The 16,041-nt window shown below is 48.3% G+C and overlaps 1 protein-coding gene across 5 annotated transcripts in view; it reads right to left on the reverse strand.

Annotated features, from left to right (window-relative positions):
* The window catches only part of LOC121601573 (probable serine/threonine-protein kinase DDB_G0282963), a 138,296-nt gene that overhangs the window by 83,750 nt on the left and 38,505 nt on the right, over positions 1-16,041 (reverse strand). For all 5 annotated transcript variants that reach the window (XM_041930421.1, XM_041930403.1, XM_041930410.1 and 2 more), the window contains exons 4-5: positions 7,993-8,811; positions 2,022-2,134 (exon numbers count right to left, since the gene is read on the reverse strand). In XM_041930421.1, coding sequence (XP_041786355.1) covers positions 2,022-2,134; positions 7,993-8,220 — 341 coding nt within the window. In that variant the 5' untranslated portion in view covers positions 8,221-8,811. The remainder of the gene's footprint in view (positions 1-2,021; positions 2,135-7,992; positions 8,812-16,041) is intronic.

The following is a 16,041-nucleotide window of genomic DNA, read 5'->3' on the forward strand; positions in this document are numbered from 1 at the left end:
AGCCATAGTTTGCATTTAAACGCAAACTTCACACCAACAACAAAGGTTTATGGATACGCTCTCTCTCACTCTCTCTCAGTCTCTTTCTCTTGACGTTCTACAATTGATGATTAAATATTTGCGTGTGCCGCCTTACAATCAACCAACAAACCCTCCGTCAACCCTCGACCTCGACAGACAGCACACACTTCATCTTGTGTGTGTGTAATCGAGCTTTAATGCCGACCCGAAAGCTGTAATGAACACAGGCGCGCAACTTCTTCAGCTAGCGAAGCGATTGCCTTCGTCAGCCCGAACAAACAGTGCGCCAAACACCGGAACACGCCAGCATGGCCGCATCACGTAACTCGGCCATCAATCACGCCAACCCAGTGCTGCTGCTGCTGGGAGAGAGCAAGTGGTACAGTGCGGCAGAACCTCGCCAGTGTTTTCCTTATCGGTATCTTGAAGATCTTCCGCCGCACCATCGGAAGGCAGGACGACTTTCAACACTTCCTTGCCGCACTGGGTCAGTCAATGGTGTTAGTGGTGGTACAAACTATAATAGTCTATCTTTATACACAAACCAACACCAACACAAGTACACACTATCCAAACAAAACAATCAACCTTTCTCAAACATAAATATCATAAAACAATCTGCACCACTCCCCGCAAGGTCTCTCGTTTGCGGAACAGTGTGGAAAACCCCCCGCTCAAGAAAGCTCGCCAGAAACACGCAATTTATCTACATTTTCAGCAGCGTCGAGCGAAGGAACCACTTTCCGGTAAGGCAAGCCCCCTTCATCTGACCGTTCGTCCTGGTTTACGCGCTAAGCAGCATCAGCAGCAGCACATTCTGTGTGTATGTGCACGGAACGGACGCGCAAAGGATAATAGCCAACCCCACGGGGGAAAGCGTTACCGGACGCTCCTTTCGCTGGACGGACTTTGATAATTTGTACTTTGTTTACACCACCACCAGCGGATCAGTTTTCCTTCCCAGACAGTATCTGCCCGGGACCCATTGTTGAGTTACTTCCTGTTTTAGGGAAAAGTCGCACACTGCAGGAAGAACCGCGGACCAGCAACCAGAACCGGCCACCAACAACGAGGATGGCGGCTCTTGTGAGTGGTTTCAAAATGGGATGTGTCACGACGGGCACACGGAAAGGTGGTGGTTGTTCTTGTTGCTTTTTGTGGAAGCTTTCCTCTTGGAGGTTTTTTTTTTTGTTGCCGGGGCTTTCCTCTACCCCGAGGCGAGCTAATTAAATTAATTGAAGCATATTTACAACAAACTTTGCTGCTGCTCTATTCCGCTGCTCGGGTGTGTTCGGGTTGGAGAGCACTCAGGAGCGGTAGGATGATGCTGAAGGAGTAGGAGGCCATCTTTGCTCAAGCCATTCGGAAGAAAGCTCCACTAGCAGCACAAATTATCAAGCATTACACGAAGGGCGGCGTGGGTTCAGAGGCAACAACATAAGCACTCTTGGAACTGGATTGAAGATGTCGAGAAAATAAAAATGATATTTTGCAAACAACTCGAGCTTTAAGGAGAAGCGCTGGTACTTCATTTACTGAAGAATGAACACTGATGATGAGCCCGCAGCTGGCAGGAATCAACAGTCAACAGTTGGATGGGGCATCTCTGGGTAGAGATCAATCCATATTTGCAAACCCTTCGTATTTACAGCCGATCAAAGCAAAGACACTCAAGATTGACGAGATAAACTAAAGAGCGCGTGCGGGTTCAATCTACGTAATTGCTTCCACCGCCAACGACTTGTTTGATGTCCCATTGAGCACAGGCGTTAGAAGGTTCATTTTTTTACATTTCTGAGCAATAGTTTGAAGTTTTGATTAGTAAGTATTATAAAGACATCCCCTTTCATAGGTCATGTGTAATAGCATTTACTTTGCTCTCCTGCAACAAGACACACTAAGTCCTCAGCCCACCGCTTTCTCCAATAATGAGGCACGAGAAGCGAGCTAGAAAACGCGCTATCGCAAGTACAAATGTACGTAAAGATGATGATACTTACTTCCACACTAGTAACGATGAAATAAATATGACTAACAACAGTAGCCCCGAGCACAGCACTATCATGGCGGAGGTTTGGAATGATGGACCACTGTGGTAGCTGGCGTCGATGATCTGTGAAATGAGAAGGAGAAGAGAAAAATATGACGTTAGAATACTGCAAACATCACAGCCAGCAGCAGCAGTCAAGCTTCGCGCTCCGTCCGCCGTGTTTACACTTTTAATTGATGCACAATGGAGGCCTGCTGCTGTTGGTCGGGGATTGAAACGGCAGACAATGAAACCTAAACCCCTCAATTAATAACTCAATTAAGCTGACCTCTCGCCCTGCACTGGTCACAAAGGCACAAAGGCACACACACACACACACGAGAGTTTCACTCGCGCAAACGAAAGTTACAGCCAGATGGAAATTGTTTTATTTGTATCATTTGAGATGCTTACACTAAGACCCTCTTGCAGAACTGCAGAACGCGATAGAGAGCGGCATTGCACCGTCTTTATGGGAAAAGTTTTCGAGCAGGAAATATGTTTGGCGCGAGAGCACCAAAAATAGGCAACAAACCGCTGATGGACGGCATTTCCTCATCGAACGCTGATGATAGCATGTTCTGCTGGCTTGCATTACTACTTTTCCTGTTGCGTTCGCTGTCCACGGTTGCCAGGAGCATGGCCAGCAAGCAATGGGGCCTCGCCCGCGCTCGCCAAACAAGACATTAAAAATAATTTCGGTAACAATTTTTAATGACACAACTTTTCCGTCGCTTCCAATTGGAGGAAGTTTCCTAAGAAGCGTTTTCAGTTTTCCACTCCACCTCAAATGACCGAAGCTGCAGCCCACAAAGGGAAGCAGGACATCGTCGTGAGCGATGCGATGTAGCGTACCGCTTTCGAAAACAGCATTTTCTTCCCCCTCCGCACTTCTGCTCCACTTCTCCTTATATTGGTAAATGGTGAACGTTTGCCCAATGGAAGGATTTATATTATATTTTCCTGTTTTTTTTTCTGTACTCTTTTTGTTTGTTTCTTGTTGCGTTGTTTAAGTGGAAAATTGCAATGAGCCTTTTTAGAGCTTTTTCCTATCAAACGAAAACAGTACGAAAGGAAGGCAAGGAAGGAAAGGAGCAACAGTAAAAAGGCTCATTTGAATAGCCCCGATGGTTGGCGAAATTTATAGCCGTAAGTGAAAACTTTCGAGATAAAAATCCAACCGCCAGGCTTTATTTTATCGCTCCCGCTCGCTGGTAGGCCCGCCTAGACGAAGGAGAATTTTAGGACAGCAAAAAAACACACATAAAAAAAACATATGCCGACACGTGCTATACACTTCAAGATAGCGCGCGCGGGTGGTTCGCGAAAAATGGCACAAAGATGATGCTCCGTACGGACACGGGCACGCTGCTGGGGAAGAAAATTGCATGTCGTACTTATGGTGCGACTACCCGCACATCCGGAAAAGCTTCCGGACGATACAAAAGACAGCGAACAAGACAGGGAGAAAAATCAAGCAGACAACACGGCGTGCGATCCATCCTTTTAAAAGTTTTACAATAAAACTTTCTACTTGAATGGCAAAGCCCGCGTCCCTGCGGGGTCCGTCTCTTTGTGCGCCCGCACCGCCCTTGGCGTTGTAGAGCGATTGTTTAAGAGCCTGAAATACAGAGCACATGGTGAGAACATGGAGCCACATCAAACCAAAAGAAGAAAAAAAGGTAGAAAGAATCACACCATAACAAATGAGAATTCGAAACGGAACATCAGTTCGGGCCAACCATGAAGACCGGAAGCTGGGCCATTTTGTGGCAGGAAAATGGCTAAAAATTTATAATTAAGGGCCATAAAAACAGTTTGGGTATGTCGTTTAAAAGCAATAGAAATACACACACACACACATACACACAAGGGTGGGAGCAGAGGGAAATGATACGCTCGGGAAAAACTCGGGACGCTTTCAGTGAGGCATGACAGACAGAGTGCGACATAAATTTGTTCCACTCGTGTGACACGGAGAAGGGAGAGTTATTCAATCAATCGTTTTCAGTGAACCGCGAGCTGGTGGCAAGTGAAATTCGGTTCCGGATGGCCATATTGCCTTTTTAATAGAATGTTAGAGCACGAAACAAAAAAGAGAAAAACCTTTTTGGAGCCCTAACATTTCTCAATTACAAAAAAAATAACTAAAAATCCCAAACACCAAATTAATCATATCGAGCGTCAATCGAATCATTGGCTGGATCTGGTGCGATACAATCAAAATGAAAATAAAATTTGATTAAACATTAATTATTCATGAAAATTTAGGACATCCAGGCCGATAAGTTTGTTGTTGGCGGGACGGACGCAATCATTGACGCAGAAAAAGAGTCTCCAATTTCGGTCGCCAATTATGAAATCAATGCTTTGAATGAAATAGATCCACCAAATGCTTGGCTTCTCCATTTTCATTTCGCAACGTGCAAAGATGGTGGAAACTACCTTTTTTGTTGTTTTTTGTTTGTTTTGGGCCCAATTCAAAATGCGATACTAAATACATAATTCATTTTTAAGGGAGCTTTTCGTTCAACGGTTTGCGATCCTCTGTTTGATTATTCTACCACGAGAGAATAGGCACGAAGCTTAAATGATAAAAGCAAATGTACCCTACCCCTTATTTGTACCAAAGCAGCAGTAATTGAATAGGAAAATCCCTTTACGGGCCTCATTTTCCAGGCATTTCTTACCCGTCCCATGCTTAGGACTGTACGCATACAAACATGAGCGAATCCTCTAATCCAATGCAGCACACACACACACACACACACGCCAAGAAGATTCCATAAAACTTAATTCAACCCGACATTTATAGTGCCGTTAATGGATTTTCCAACACACACACACACACACACACATACGGGAGCAGCGGAGAGCTTCCTGGCACGCAGCAAAAAGTAAAGCGCTCCGACTCTAAAAGCTGGAACTGCAAACGGCTAGCACACATGCTGTAAAAGAAGCACGCCGGAATTTGCGCCCTTCCACGCCGGCTGACAAAAGGGCTAGCAGCAGCTCCCAGCTCCATACTTGTGTAGGGGGCTGTGTGTGTTTTGTGCTAAAATTGACCCATACACCAGTGGCCGGGGAAAAAAGGAGCGAAAAATCCTTCCAACGACATTCCCCTGCTACCGGTTTTAGGCCATATACAGCGAGACCGAAGAGGAGGGGTTTGTGCTTCGGTTAACAAAATCCACCCGACGATAACTTTGCATTACACAGCGCCAGCGGGCGCACACAGACACAGTAAAAATCGGTGCAAATCGTACGTTCTTGTTCGGAATTAAAGCGCTATCGTGTGTGTCAGACAAAGAGGGGGGGGGGGGGTTTGCCCGAAAGGAGGTGTAGGTTTTCCGGCTTTTATTCTGTTAGTTACTTCCCGTTACTTCGGCGCGGACCGCCGCGGAAGGCAGCACGTATTAGCTGGTGCGGCTTAAGACCGCACACGACGGAAACGAAAATTGATCGCAATAGGATTGGGCACAACTCCGCACAACCTAACTCCCCGTCATCCCCATCCAAATTGGTGATCCTTTCGAAGGCGGAAAATAGGGGTTAAATTAGAGGACGAAAAAAGGATTTTCCGTTGCCTGCAAAGATGGGACAATCTAATAAACGAACGAAGAATTGAATCTAAAATGGGTTCATTGGTTGTAGGCTACAACAACTTGTAGCGTTTTGGTCCCGTTGTGGTACATTTAACAATACACAAATAGAAAGATTTCCAGGCGAATAATTAAATAATATAAAAATGTTTTGAAAGTCATTTTAACCACAGAAATAGCAATTCCAACCTTTACCAAGCTAACAGGGAGGTGGTGAAGCAAAACTGCTACAAACCGAAAGATCGCAAACAGATCTATCGAGCCTGATATCACCTGCACAATATAACCTCTGCAGCGGCCAGCTAACAATGGGAACGCGATGTGATGATTCCTATAGTGCACCTCCTGAACCCCCTTGCTTCAGTCCTTCTTTTTCATATCACTCGATCGCCATCTTTGGTGCGTTCCGGGACTGAGCGAGCGAGCGAGCGATTCACAATGGTCACTCTGCTGCTAGTCGCGTCGATTCGTAGACCACATTCATCTGAGCCACGTTCACAGAATCCCGTGTTGCCACGTAGAAACACCAGTGCCCGGAGAGTGGACGGTGGAAATCGCGCAAACAGTCGATAAGAAAAAGGACACACCAACCTCACCATGCCCTTCCATCGCCTCACCGGTGGTGTGTGTGTGTTTTTGTTCGCAATTGAGCGCGCGCGCCAGCGCTTTTCCTGGCACGGAGAGCTGCGGGAGGGCCTGGAGGGTCAGCCCTTATGATTGTTTGACCATCATCAAATCATAGCCGAAGGAAAAGGTCGCGGCATACAATAGAGCCGGGCAGCCCCCCCCCCGCCTCCTCGGACACGTACAACATTGGCTCCACCAATAGAAAAGGTTGGCTCATCGGGTAAGGTTTGATTTATTATGATAAGGAGAACAAAGGCACTGTGGAATGAAAATAGTTTGCCGTCCGGATGGGGCGACGCAAGGGGTGTGTTTTCCCTTCGCATGTTGACTCTACGCCCGCGCTAACATCCCTTTTCCGCCCCCCTCCATTCATCTAGCGCAACTGGACATTCTGTGTGAGTGGGGCTGCGTGAAAATCCAAGCGAACGAGGCCCATAACTCATGCTTCGCAACAACAGGCTAGGTTAGAAAGGTAGCAGAAAATAGCGGAGAGCTTAGAAAGAGCTTTTTGTAGGTGTTTTTTTTTTCTATTTGTGTGTGTGTGTTTTCTCCGGTCAAAGATTTAAGCCTTCGCGTCCCTGCGGGTACGACGAGCTGGGCGAAAGCCGGGCGGGATTCCGGTCGATTGTCCGCTATCCCAAACAATAAGGTCCCAACCAAGTTGGAGTGGAGGCAGTGTCTGCTCGCCTTCATCACCTCCTCCCCACGCGAAAAATGTTTCGTCCGCACGTGATGGCAGCAGCAAGATAAGCAAGGCGACAATGTGATGAAAACGAACTTCTTGCCTTGCACGGTGTTGTTGTGTGTGTAATCGAACCTTCGATTTGGTGGTTCGATTTTCCTTCTTTTTTTCGATGCAGTGATTGAGAGGAGGGAAAATGCTGGCAAAAAGGGGTCATCTAATGGAAAAGATAACAATGGTTTAAAAAGTCTACTTCTGCGAATTGTCCTCACTCAGCGCTATCGATGAGCCAGCCAACGCCGTGTGTAGAGAGACGATTGTGTGAAAGAAAATCATGCTATTGGGGCCCGTTTTTTTTTTTGTTCGCCTTTCAACCTGGTGGAAAATGTTCAATTATGAAAAACTGGTCCCAATCCTTTCAGCCAGAAGATTGTGTGGAGGGTCAGGAGTTAGGACAGGCGGTTCAAATAAAAAAAGAGACTAGGATAGGATCCTAAATGGACGTAACGTTGACCGGGCAAACACCTCCCACAGAGGCAGTTGCATCGAATGATGCAGAGGAAAAGCCGCCAGAGACAGGGGGAAACAGGCTTTCAATTGCACTTAATCCAATCGACGAGACGACAGGCCGTCCGTTTGCGTCCGAAAACACAAACACAACCTGCCGGAGAGAGCAAAGCGCCAGCATCGAGTGGCAGCAGTGTTGTGAGGATGCATTTGGAAAGAAACGTTTCAGACGGATTACCCGGCATTTGCACGGCATAGTAGCCCAGGAAAGGATGCTGCTACCTGTCGACTCTTCCCGTGCCCGTTGTGGATGAAGCTTACCACACCGGGATCGGAAGGATTATTATCTAAAGCAGTCTACACACATCGCCTAACATGCTGAGCCGAACTCGCTCCAGCTTTTCAAGTTTTCACCAAATCATGTACGAAATATGCTCTGTACTTTACCCTTTCTCTCTCGCTGTCTCTCTCTCTCTCTCTGCTCCTCTATCTTCACTGCACCAATTAATCGATATTTTACTTACCGGGAACGCTTCGCACATGTCGACCTCGGCGAAGGAACCGGCGGCCCCGCCGGCTCCACCACCGAACGGTGCCGTCGTCTGCTGCAGCAGCAGCTGCTCCTCGTTGCAGTTGACCAGCTCCGCCAGAAACGGGGGCCGGGGTGGCGGTGGCACGAGAAACTCGGGGGGCGGCCCCGGCCCACCACACTCATTGCCACACTCTAGGTCGGGATCTAACATTTCCCACATGTAACGCCACCACTACACACACTCCCTTTCCCGCCCTGCCCGGTGGTGCTAGTGCCCCGGGTGCAATGCGGCGGCAGCGGCGGTGGGCCCTTTTTCTTCAACCCCTGGCGCACACCACTACTGCTTCTTCTTCTTCTTCTTCCCTACAACAAACGGCTTCTTCCTTTCCCTTTATACTGCCCCTCATCCACATTCACACTGGGGAGGGGAGATGGGGTAGCACACAAATACACTTACACCGAGGTGAACAACACACAATCACAGCACCGTTAGCATGGGCACCTTTCCTTCATGCCATTGTGAGACGCAACGCACTTCTTAACCACACAAACACCAATACACCCGCGGTAAATGAAAGCCTGCTACACGCACTTACGCACTGCCTAGCTGGAAAATCTGATACAAATTACATTTGCAAAGTTGCCACCGGACACAGCAACAACAACACTTTACATTGTAGCGACGCAAAACCACATATTACAGAGCTGGGCGGGGCTGGAGTTGTGTGACAGGAATTGTGTCCTCCCCGGGAGACGCGAACCAGGACGACGACCACGTTCCGCCGTTTTGATGTGCCCGTTAATCAGCAATCTGCAAATGAGAGAGAGAGAGAGAGAAAAAAGCATGAGAAAAAGCTTAATCATTAATATACTCGTCAAAATCAAAGAATTGAGGAGCGAAAAACCTCATTAAAACTTGGCGTTGCCTAGGTTGTGTTGCCTAGGCAGTGTTGGGGCCACACGGCCAGAGTCCTGTCTCTTCACGGCCACTACACGGTCATGAACATACACCGGAGGGGGGCTTACACCACGGCTTCGCAGTATTTTAATTAATTATTAAAACTTTTTAATTTGTTCACAATTAGTCAGCGGGAATGGGGAATGCAATGAAAAAACAGAAGGCACCGGATCCGGCTCGAAGGACCAACAACAAGTGTTGCGTACCCAGTGCGCGACGACGAGCGGTGGGCGTACACTTTCAAGGTCTTTACTCCCGATAGCGATCTCGTTGTGTCAGCCGAAGCTTCTTCTGCCTCTTCTTCCGCTCTGCTTCCGATGCCGGCTTCATAAACGTCACGCACACAATGGTGAGGAGCTCTGTGCCAAAACGATGTCTATCAGGAGCGGAAATTAAAATCATTGATCCGTACTGTATCGGAAGTTGTGTTTGTGTGTGTGTCTGTGTGGTTTTTGCTGTCATTGTACTTTCTCCTCTTTTCCGCACACACCTGGTACAGCACCACGACAGCTTTCCCCCCGACAGACGTTGTCAGGTTGATTGTCGTTGTTGAGCCGAACCCTCGTCAGCGAACCACAGAAACTAACCCGAGAGAGCCTTCAAGATCGCTTTCGTCGGTTCTGCTCCAAAAAGGGGTTATGGGGTAGGCAAAGATGGCTAAAGGTATCGGATGTCTGTGTGTGTGCGGGTTGCCAAGACGCGCGAGAAGTGATGATTTCGCGGGCGCCAGGGCTTCATCACCACGACCACGAATGGCGCCCCCCGAAAATGATGCGAAGTAGAGAGGGAGAGAGAGTGAGCGGATCCCTAAAACCGCCGCAAGCGATTAATTACTTCATCGTGATAATTGGAAATTTTATGGCTTAATTAAGCTTTGTACTTTCTGATCGATGAATTAGACAATCCGGGCGGCAACGAACGAACGCCAACCAGGTACTGCTCCCACCCAAACCTTCCACCAAGGCCCGTTTCCTAGTTCCTTCCTTCGCTTGGGAAACAAAACGCGCACCAAAAACGCTGATCATTGATACACCGCAGAGCGTTTAAAAACCCGGCCGCCTGGAAAGCAGCGAGCAACCAGACCACATTTTCCATTATTTGATAGTAGATTATTTTAAAATGCCGTAACGACAACGCGGTGCTTTTTTAGAAGAAGCATTTGCGGGGTACTGTAGCAGGGCCAAGGTCCGCGCCATCGTCATCCCATAATGGAAACGGCTTTAAAAATAGCTTCGTCCCCCTGCTGCCTTGTGGGAGGAAAATCATATTACTTTCTTTTTTTTACCTTAGCCACACCAACAAAAAGCAAAAGAAACAGTCAGCAAATTCTTAGCCGAAATAAACAAAAACACTGTGACGCACAAATAGAAACAGGAAAGAGGACCCGCAGAGCAACGGCTCAAAACTGCTTTGCGGATCAGAGCGTACGCAACAACACGCAGCGCGGCAAACAGAAAATCCTTTATAAAACCGTAATCAGAGCGTGATAAAAATAAATCATATGATAATCCCTTAAAATTGATGATTTAGCAGATTGCCGCGCCGCTGCTGCTGAAGGGCGCGTCGTCACCGGCGGCAGCGGCGTCGCCCGTTTCTTCGTTTATTTATATATTTTACTGATTTTGCTTTTCTTATTCTCATTCTCTCTCTCTCTCTTTCTCTCTCAGCGCTGTGTGGTGCCTTTGAAGTGGGTGAAATCCATCTAAATTTCTGCCCCCTGCATGCTGCCCAGATTGCTGGCCAATTTCCTTTCCCCAGCACAACGCACAGCAACAACAAAAAAAAAACGGAAGCTTTCATCATTTGTTTTCCGCGCTTTTACTTTCCCTGGCCAGTGTGTTTACATTGCAGATCCGCCCTTATCGCACCAGAACACAGGACGCACGAACACACACACACACACACACACAAAACCGGCGTCGGACGACCGAATAATAATCCATCGCTCCCGGCGTGACCCACTTATTTTCACCATTTTTCCACTTGAAGTCGGTGCGCGCGCGCGAAGAGAGACGGAGGAGGCTGAGATGTACCCGATAGCATTCTGCTGACTCAGTGTCAACACAAAACGCTGGAAAAAGGACGCGCAATGGAGCACCAAAAACTCTCTAAGCCATCGCCCACTGACCCCGACGACGTCACACTTCCTGTGGCGAGTCCTTTCGTAGAACTGAACGAGAAGATGGACGGCAAGAAGCTGGGTTGTGTGTGCGTGTGTGTGTGTGTGTGTGGAAATCCAAACAAAATTAATTTTTCAATTAAATATGACGAGTTGGGAGCGGAGGTTTTAGTTTCTTTTGCCTCGTTCTTTCGCTTGGAGTAGTGTCCTCATAATGAAGGTAACACAGCGAACAGAAGAGTTATTAAAAACGAAACTCCGCACAATCAGCACCGCGCTTGTCTGATGACGTCTCATGGGCCCGGGGACGGGAAGGGGAGGGGGTTAATAGAGCCGCAATAAAGGCACCATGATATTCCTGCTTGAAATCGGAGGATGAAAAAAAACAACACTGAAACTGTCTCGAGCATGATGAGCTGGTGACGTATGCATGGTGGACACCTCACGCCCTGAGTCTACAAATTTATTTATCGCCGCGACTATTCTGCGATCCACCACTACCACCAGCACAGCAGTGCGAGAGATGTTGCTTTCCGTTTCCATTGCAATATCATGCCACTGCAAATAAACTGGTGGTCAAAGCGGAGAAGAGGACCATCATAGAACGAAATAAACCATCGTCACACTTCGTAGTCAAGCGAACTACCGAAAAAGCAACCAAAGCCAGGAAGGAGGGCCTCCTCACTGCCACCACAACACCGTAAGGCTCTGCTGGGGACGAGATTTGCACGCGCGCTCCGCACCCGCAACCCCTAAGGGCCATCGTCCCACCGCTTCCAGTCTGGAGAAATGATTCTGCGGCAAAAGGTTTCCGTTTATCCGCCCGTTGGCATGCTGCTCACGTTTTCACATACCTCCGCCGCGCTCGGCTCTGACCCTCCCCAGCCCCCCGTGTCTCCATCAAATTCTGCAACTTGCCGGGTAAAAGCGGATGATTTTCGGTTCGAAAACACACACACACACACACCCACCTATACACACGTGTGAGCAACAGCGAAAATAGAAGCAGAGAACACCGGTGAGCAGGAAAAATAAATTCCAGTAAGTTAACCGGTCCCTTAACTCACGTCACACACCGAACACATCAGCGCCGAGGGTACACACACACAGACAAGCACACAGAGAGCAGATGATGAGCTGGCTCGGATGGGCGATAAAAAGGGCCACAATGTTCGGGGGATGGTGGGCCGGGGCGCGAAAACGAAATAAATATTCACTGATATGTGCTGAGGATGGTGAGCGAAGGGTGGGGCCTTTTTTATGTTTCACCGCGCCACTTGCTCCCCCCCACACAGAAGATCGATTTTGGGGCTTTTTCCTCGATGATCCGTTCCGGTTCCGGTGGCATTTATCGGGTGAAAGAATCGATATTTTTAGGACCTTCAGGGTGTGGGTGTTTGTGCCACAGACACACTGCACTGGGAGAGTTGTTTCGTCCGCACACACACACACACATAAAGTGGCAAAAGTTAAGAACGTGTCGATTGGAGTGGATTATTCGATTATGATCGATAAGCATGTGCAGTAGAGACTGGGATGGTGGATGAAAAACGGAGTGACGTGCGATTGGTTCGAGTTATTTTGTTTTATTTTTTTTGGACATTGTAACATTTATCAATCGTGAAGGACTGCCGGTAGAGGATCTATCCCTATCAGCAGCTTCAAAGGAAATAGTCTTAGACACTGGCGAAGGAACGTGTTTTTGACACGCGTACATCTTTAATTGCTAATCCAATTACATTTAGTAGAATGGATGCTAGGAAAAAAAAACAACAACAACCCAAACACACAAACCGATGTAACACAATACATCCCAATTTCCGAGCCCACCAAATCCGGGAAACTCCCACACGAAAACGTGCCCCGATGGCTTCATCACACAACTGTCACGCGTTTGGCAAGCATTGGTGGCAGACGGCGGCGACAGTCACGACTCTGCAACCCCTCCCCCCCCCCCCCCCTCCTCGAATGCGAATTTGAGACGCGTGCAACATAAATCAGCAATTGGAAACAATCCCTTAAACCGTGTGGTGCCACCAGCTACCGGCAATCGGGCACACGATTGGTAAACATCGCCCATCATTGCCACGTCGAAAATCAACTCCACCCAACTACATCCCCAGAAAAAAACAACAGAAATGAAAAGGAGAAACATTCGTTGTTTCAATTCCATCATCATCAGCATCAGCAGTGTGTGCTCACAGGATGGTTCAACCACTTTGTCTAGTTTGGTGGAACGCAGCTGGAATGATTGGAAAAGCTGTATCGCGTCGAAAGCCTACCCACCGACAGGCGGGAGGCGGAAAATTGTGCTCCATCAAGGAAGCAGCAAAAAACAGCCTACTCAACCACACACACACACACATACACGCGGAATGGTGGGGAGAGAGGCATAGAGAATCGAGCTAGGATTGGATTTCCGGCATTCGACTTTCGTTGCTCGCTTTACCAAACAACGGCAGCCACCAGGCCAGGCAAAGGAGCTGGCTCCCTCCGTTGGCATTCGAAGCGAAATGGTGAATCGCGCTTCGTACACACTTATGCAAACGCATGCTCTGCTGCAAAAAAACACACACAAGCCAACACGGCTACCGAACCAGACAATAGGGTGAGTGGTTTGGGGGGTGGTCTGATTTTGGGGCTTGAGATGGAAATTTATGCTGCGGCAACGTATATCACACGCACGGCGTGTTCGTTCTTATTCTGCCGACCGCGGCAGGTGACTGATACACGCACACACACACATACACAGACAGACAGCAAGGTAGTTCGTTACCACGTGGGGTGGAAAAGTGGGAAAACAAAGCTCGAAGTGCGCATCGTTGCTGCGTCCTAACGACTGCGGCTGTGTATGGCAACGCAGCGCGCAGACACAGAGGAGGATGAAAAGGAGCAGTACAGTACAACGACTCCCAACACCATTTCTCCCCCTTTCTACCGACGAAATTCAAATGAGCAAAACCTTCGTGAAGAATTATGACGGCAAAAAGTTCTCTAGAAAAAAAAACCGCCGAAACCTAACCGCGGTCAAGGATGATAAAGATCTGACCAGTAGGGCGTTTACCTCGCGCAATGGGCGAAAAGGTTACTAGACTACTTATTGCAGGTACTGGTGCAATCGCTTTCATAATGGGGATATGCGCTAGAAAACCCCGCTGCAATCGACCGAACGGGGTGGGTAGCTTTCGAAAGCCAGCAAACGATGTACGGCTACTCGGACGATACACGGAATCGGTTTTGTTGTCTTTGGAGCTGGAGAGCGCGAGTGCGTGCGGTACACTACAGCAGTGTATTCCTGCGGGCATCATCGACCAAATGTTCCGAAAATGAGGGGCCGAGTGTAGCAGGAATTTCATCCAAACATGAACCCCGCCTGAAATTGTGCAAGAACACAGTACGGGGCTGTAAAGCAAATAGCGCCTAACGGCGAACGGCGAGTAAACGCATCGCACGAAGAACAATGTTGCATCTGGGTGCACCATGTTGCTATTGTTCCGATTTTAGAACCTTACCTTTGTGCCAGCAGCAGAGTGAAGGGAAAATGTATGTGCTGTGCGCTGCAAATGCTCCCGGTGGACACGAGTTCGTGGAAAATTTTCCTACAAATCCGCACTGCACTGCGCGGCTCTCGGAAAGCGAAATATTGAACATACATTTCAGAATTGGAACTGGCCTGGCGGGCGAGTTTACCAAGCAACTAGGCCCTGCTTTTACTCGAACTCGAATTAAATGAAATGTGAATTCCTCCGTGAAAATTGTGGAAAATTGTTTCAAAGCCTTCCCCACCTGGCACCAAAGTAACCACCAACGCGCGGCTCTCGGAAACTGTCACGCTTTTCTACCGCACGTTTCAATGGGAGCAAAATTAATGAACACCACGTGTGCACACCCAAGCTGACAGGTCCTGGGCACCGAACACCTTCTCTCCCCAGCAGCACCAGGCCTCCATGAAATTGGATAAATAAAATCATTCTAACCAGAATTAAACTCTCTTCACTTTCATTTGCGATGCCACACCCGCACCATCATGTTGATGGAAATTAATGAAGGTTTCTCTTGAAGCAATTTCTACACCTCCACCCATAGGTTTGTGCTGCTCCGGAGCAAGATAAATGAACCTGCCATTCCAGCGCGCCCGGTAAGTAGCGAGCGTCAAAGGAAAAGTAAAAAAAAAAGCTTAAAAAGGCGAAAAATTGATACGATTTGATTCCACAGGGTAGAGGATGTATGGGCAATAGGGAAACAGGAAGGCAAAGAATGCGGTGGGAATTTTACCACGCAACTATACGCACACACACGCACACTCTGCTGCTTCGAACACAGTTCCGAACAGGTATGTAAATTATGTTTTCCAGCGCTCACTACCACCGCGCTTCGGATAATGCGTACTTGTAAGTGCACGATGTTAATAGCGGCTGTAAACACGGCAAAGGTTCCTCCATCACTGCCACCCTCTCTCCCGATGCCCGATACGTCACACGCCCTCCACCACACAGTGCCGAAAAATCTCGCTTTCACACATTGTTCGTCCCGTGTCTGTGCTGCTGCGACCGACACACCACAGCCGCGCACTTCCAAACCCATTTTTCCATCCCGAAATCCGCGAGAAATGAACACACCCCGAGGAGCGGGTCCGGTGAGGCAGTGGCAGTATTTAACTGAACACGAAAAATGCATTTAAATCGACTGCACAATGTGTCTCTGCGTGAGTGCCTGTGCCGGGGAGTTGTGGAAAAGTTCAGCGTGTTGTCGCTTAATTGCTCCAAAGTGTCACCACACCACCACCGCGGCCGTTGGTTGCCGTCGCCACGGAGTTGAACAAACTTCGGAAAGGTGTTTGGGTGGAAAGGTGGAAAGGTGGCCGACGACGACACACGCATATACACACACACACACACACACATACCCACCTGGTGGACAAAACATTTACAAATGACGCTGGTGTTTGGCCGCGAGCGGAACCA

This window comes from Anopheles merus, chromosome 2R (assembly GCF_017562075.2).
Source record: "Anopheles merus strain MAF chromosome 2R, AmerM5.1, whole genome shotgun sequence".
NCBI lineage: Eukaryota > Metazoa > Arthropoda > Insecta > Diptera > Culicidae > Anopheles > Anopheles merus.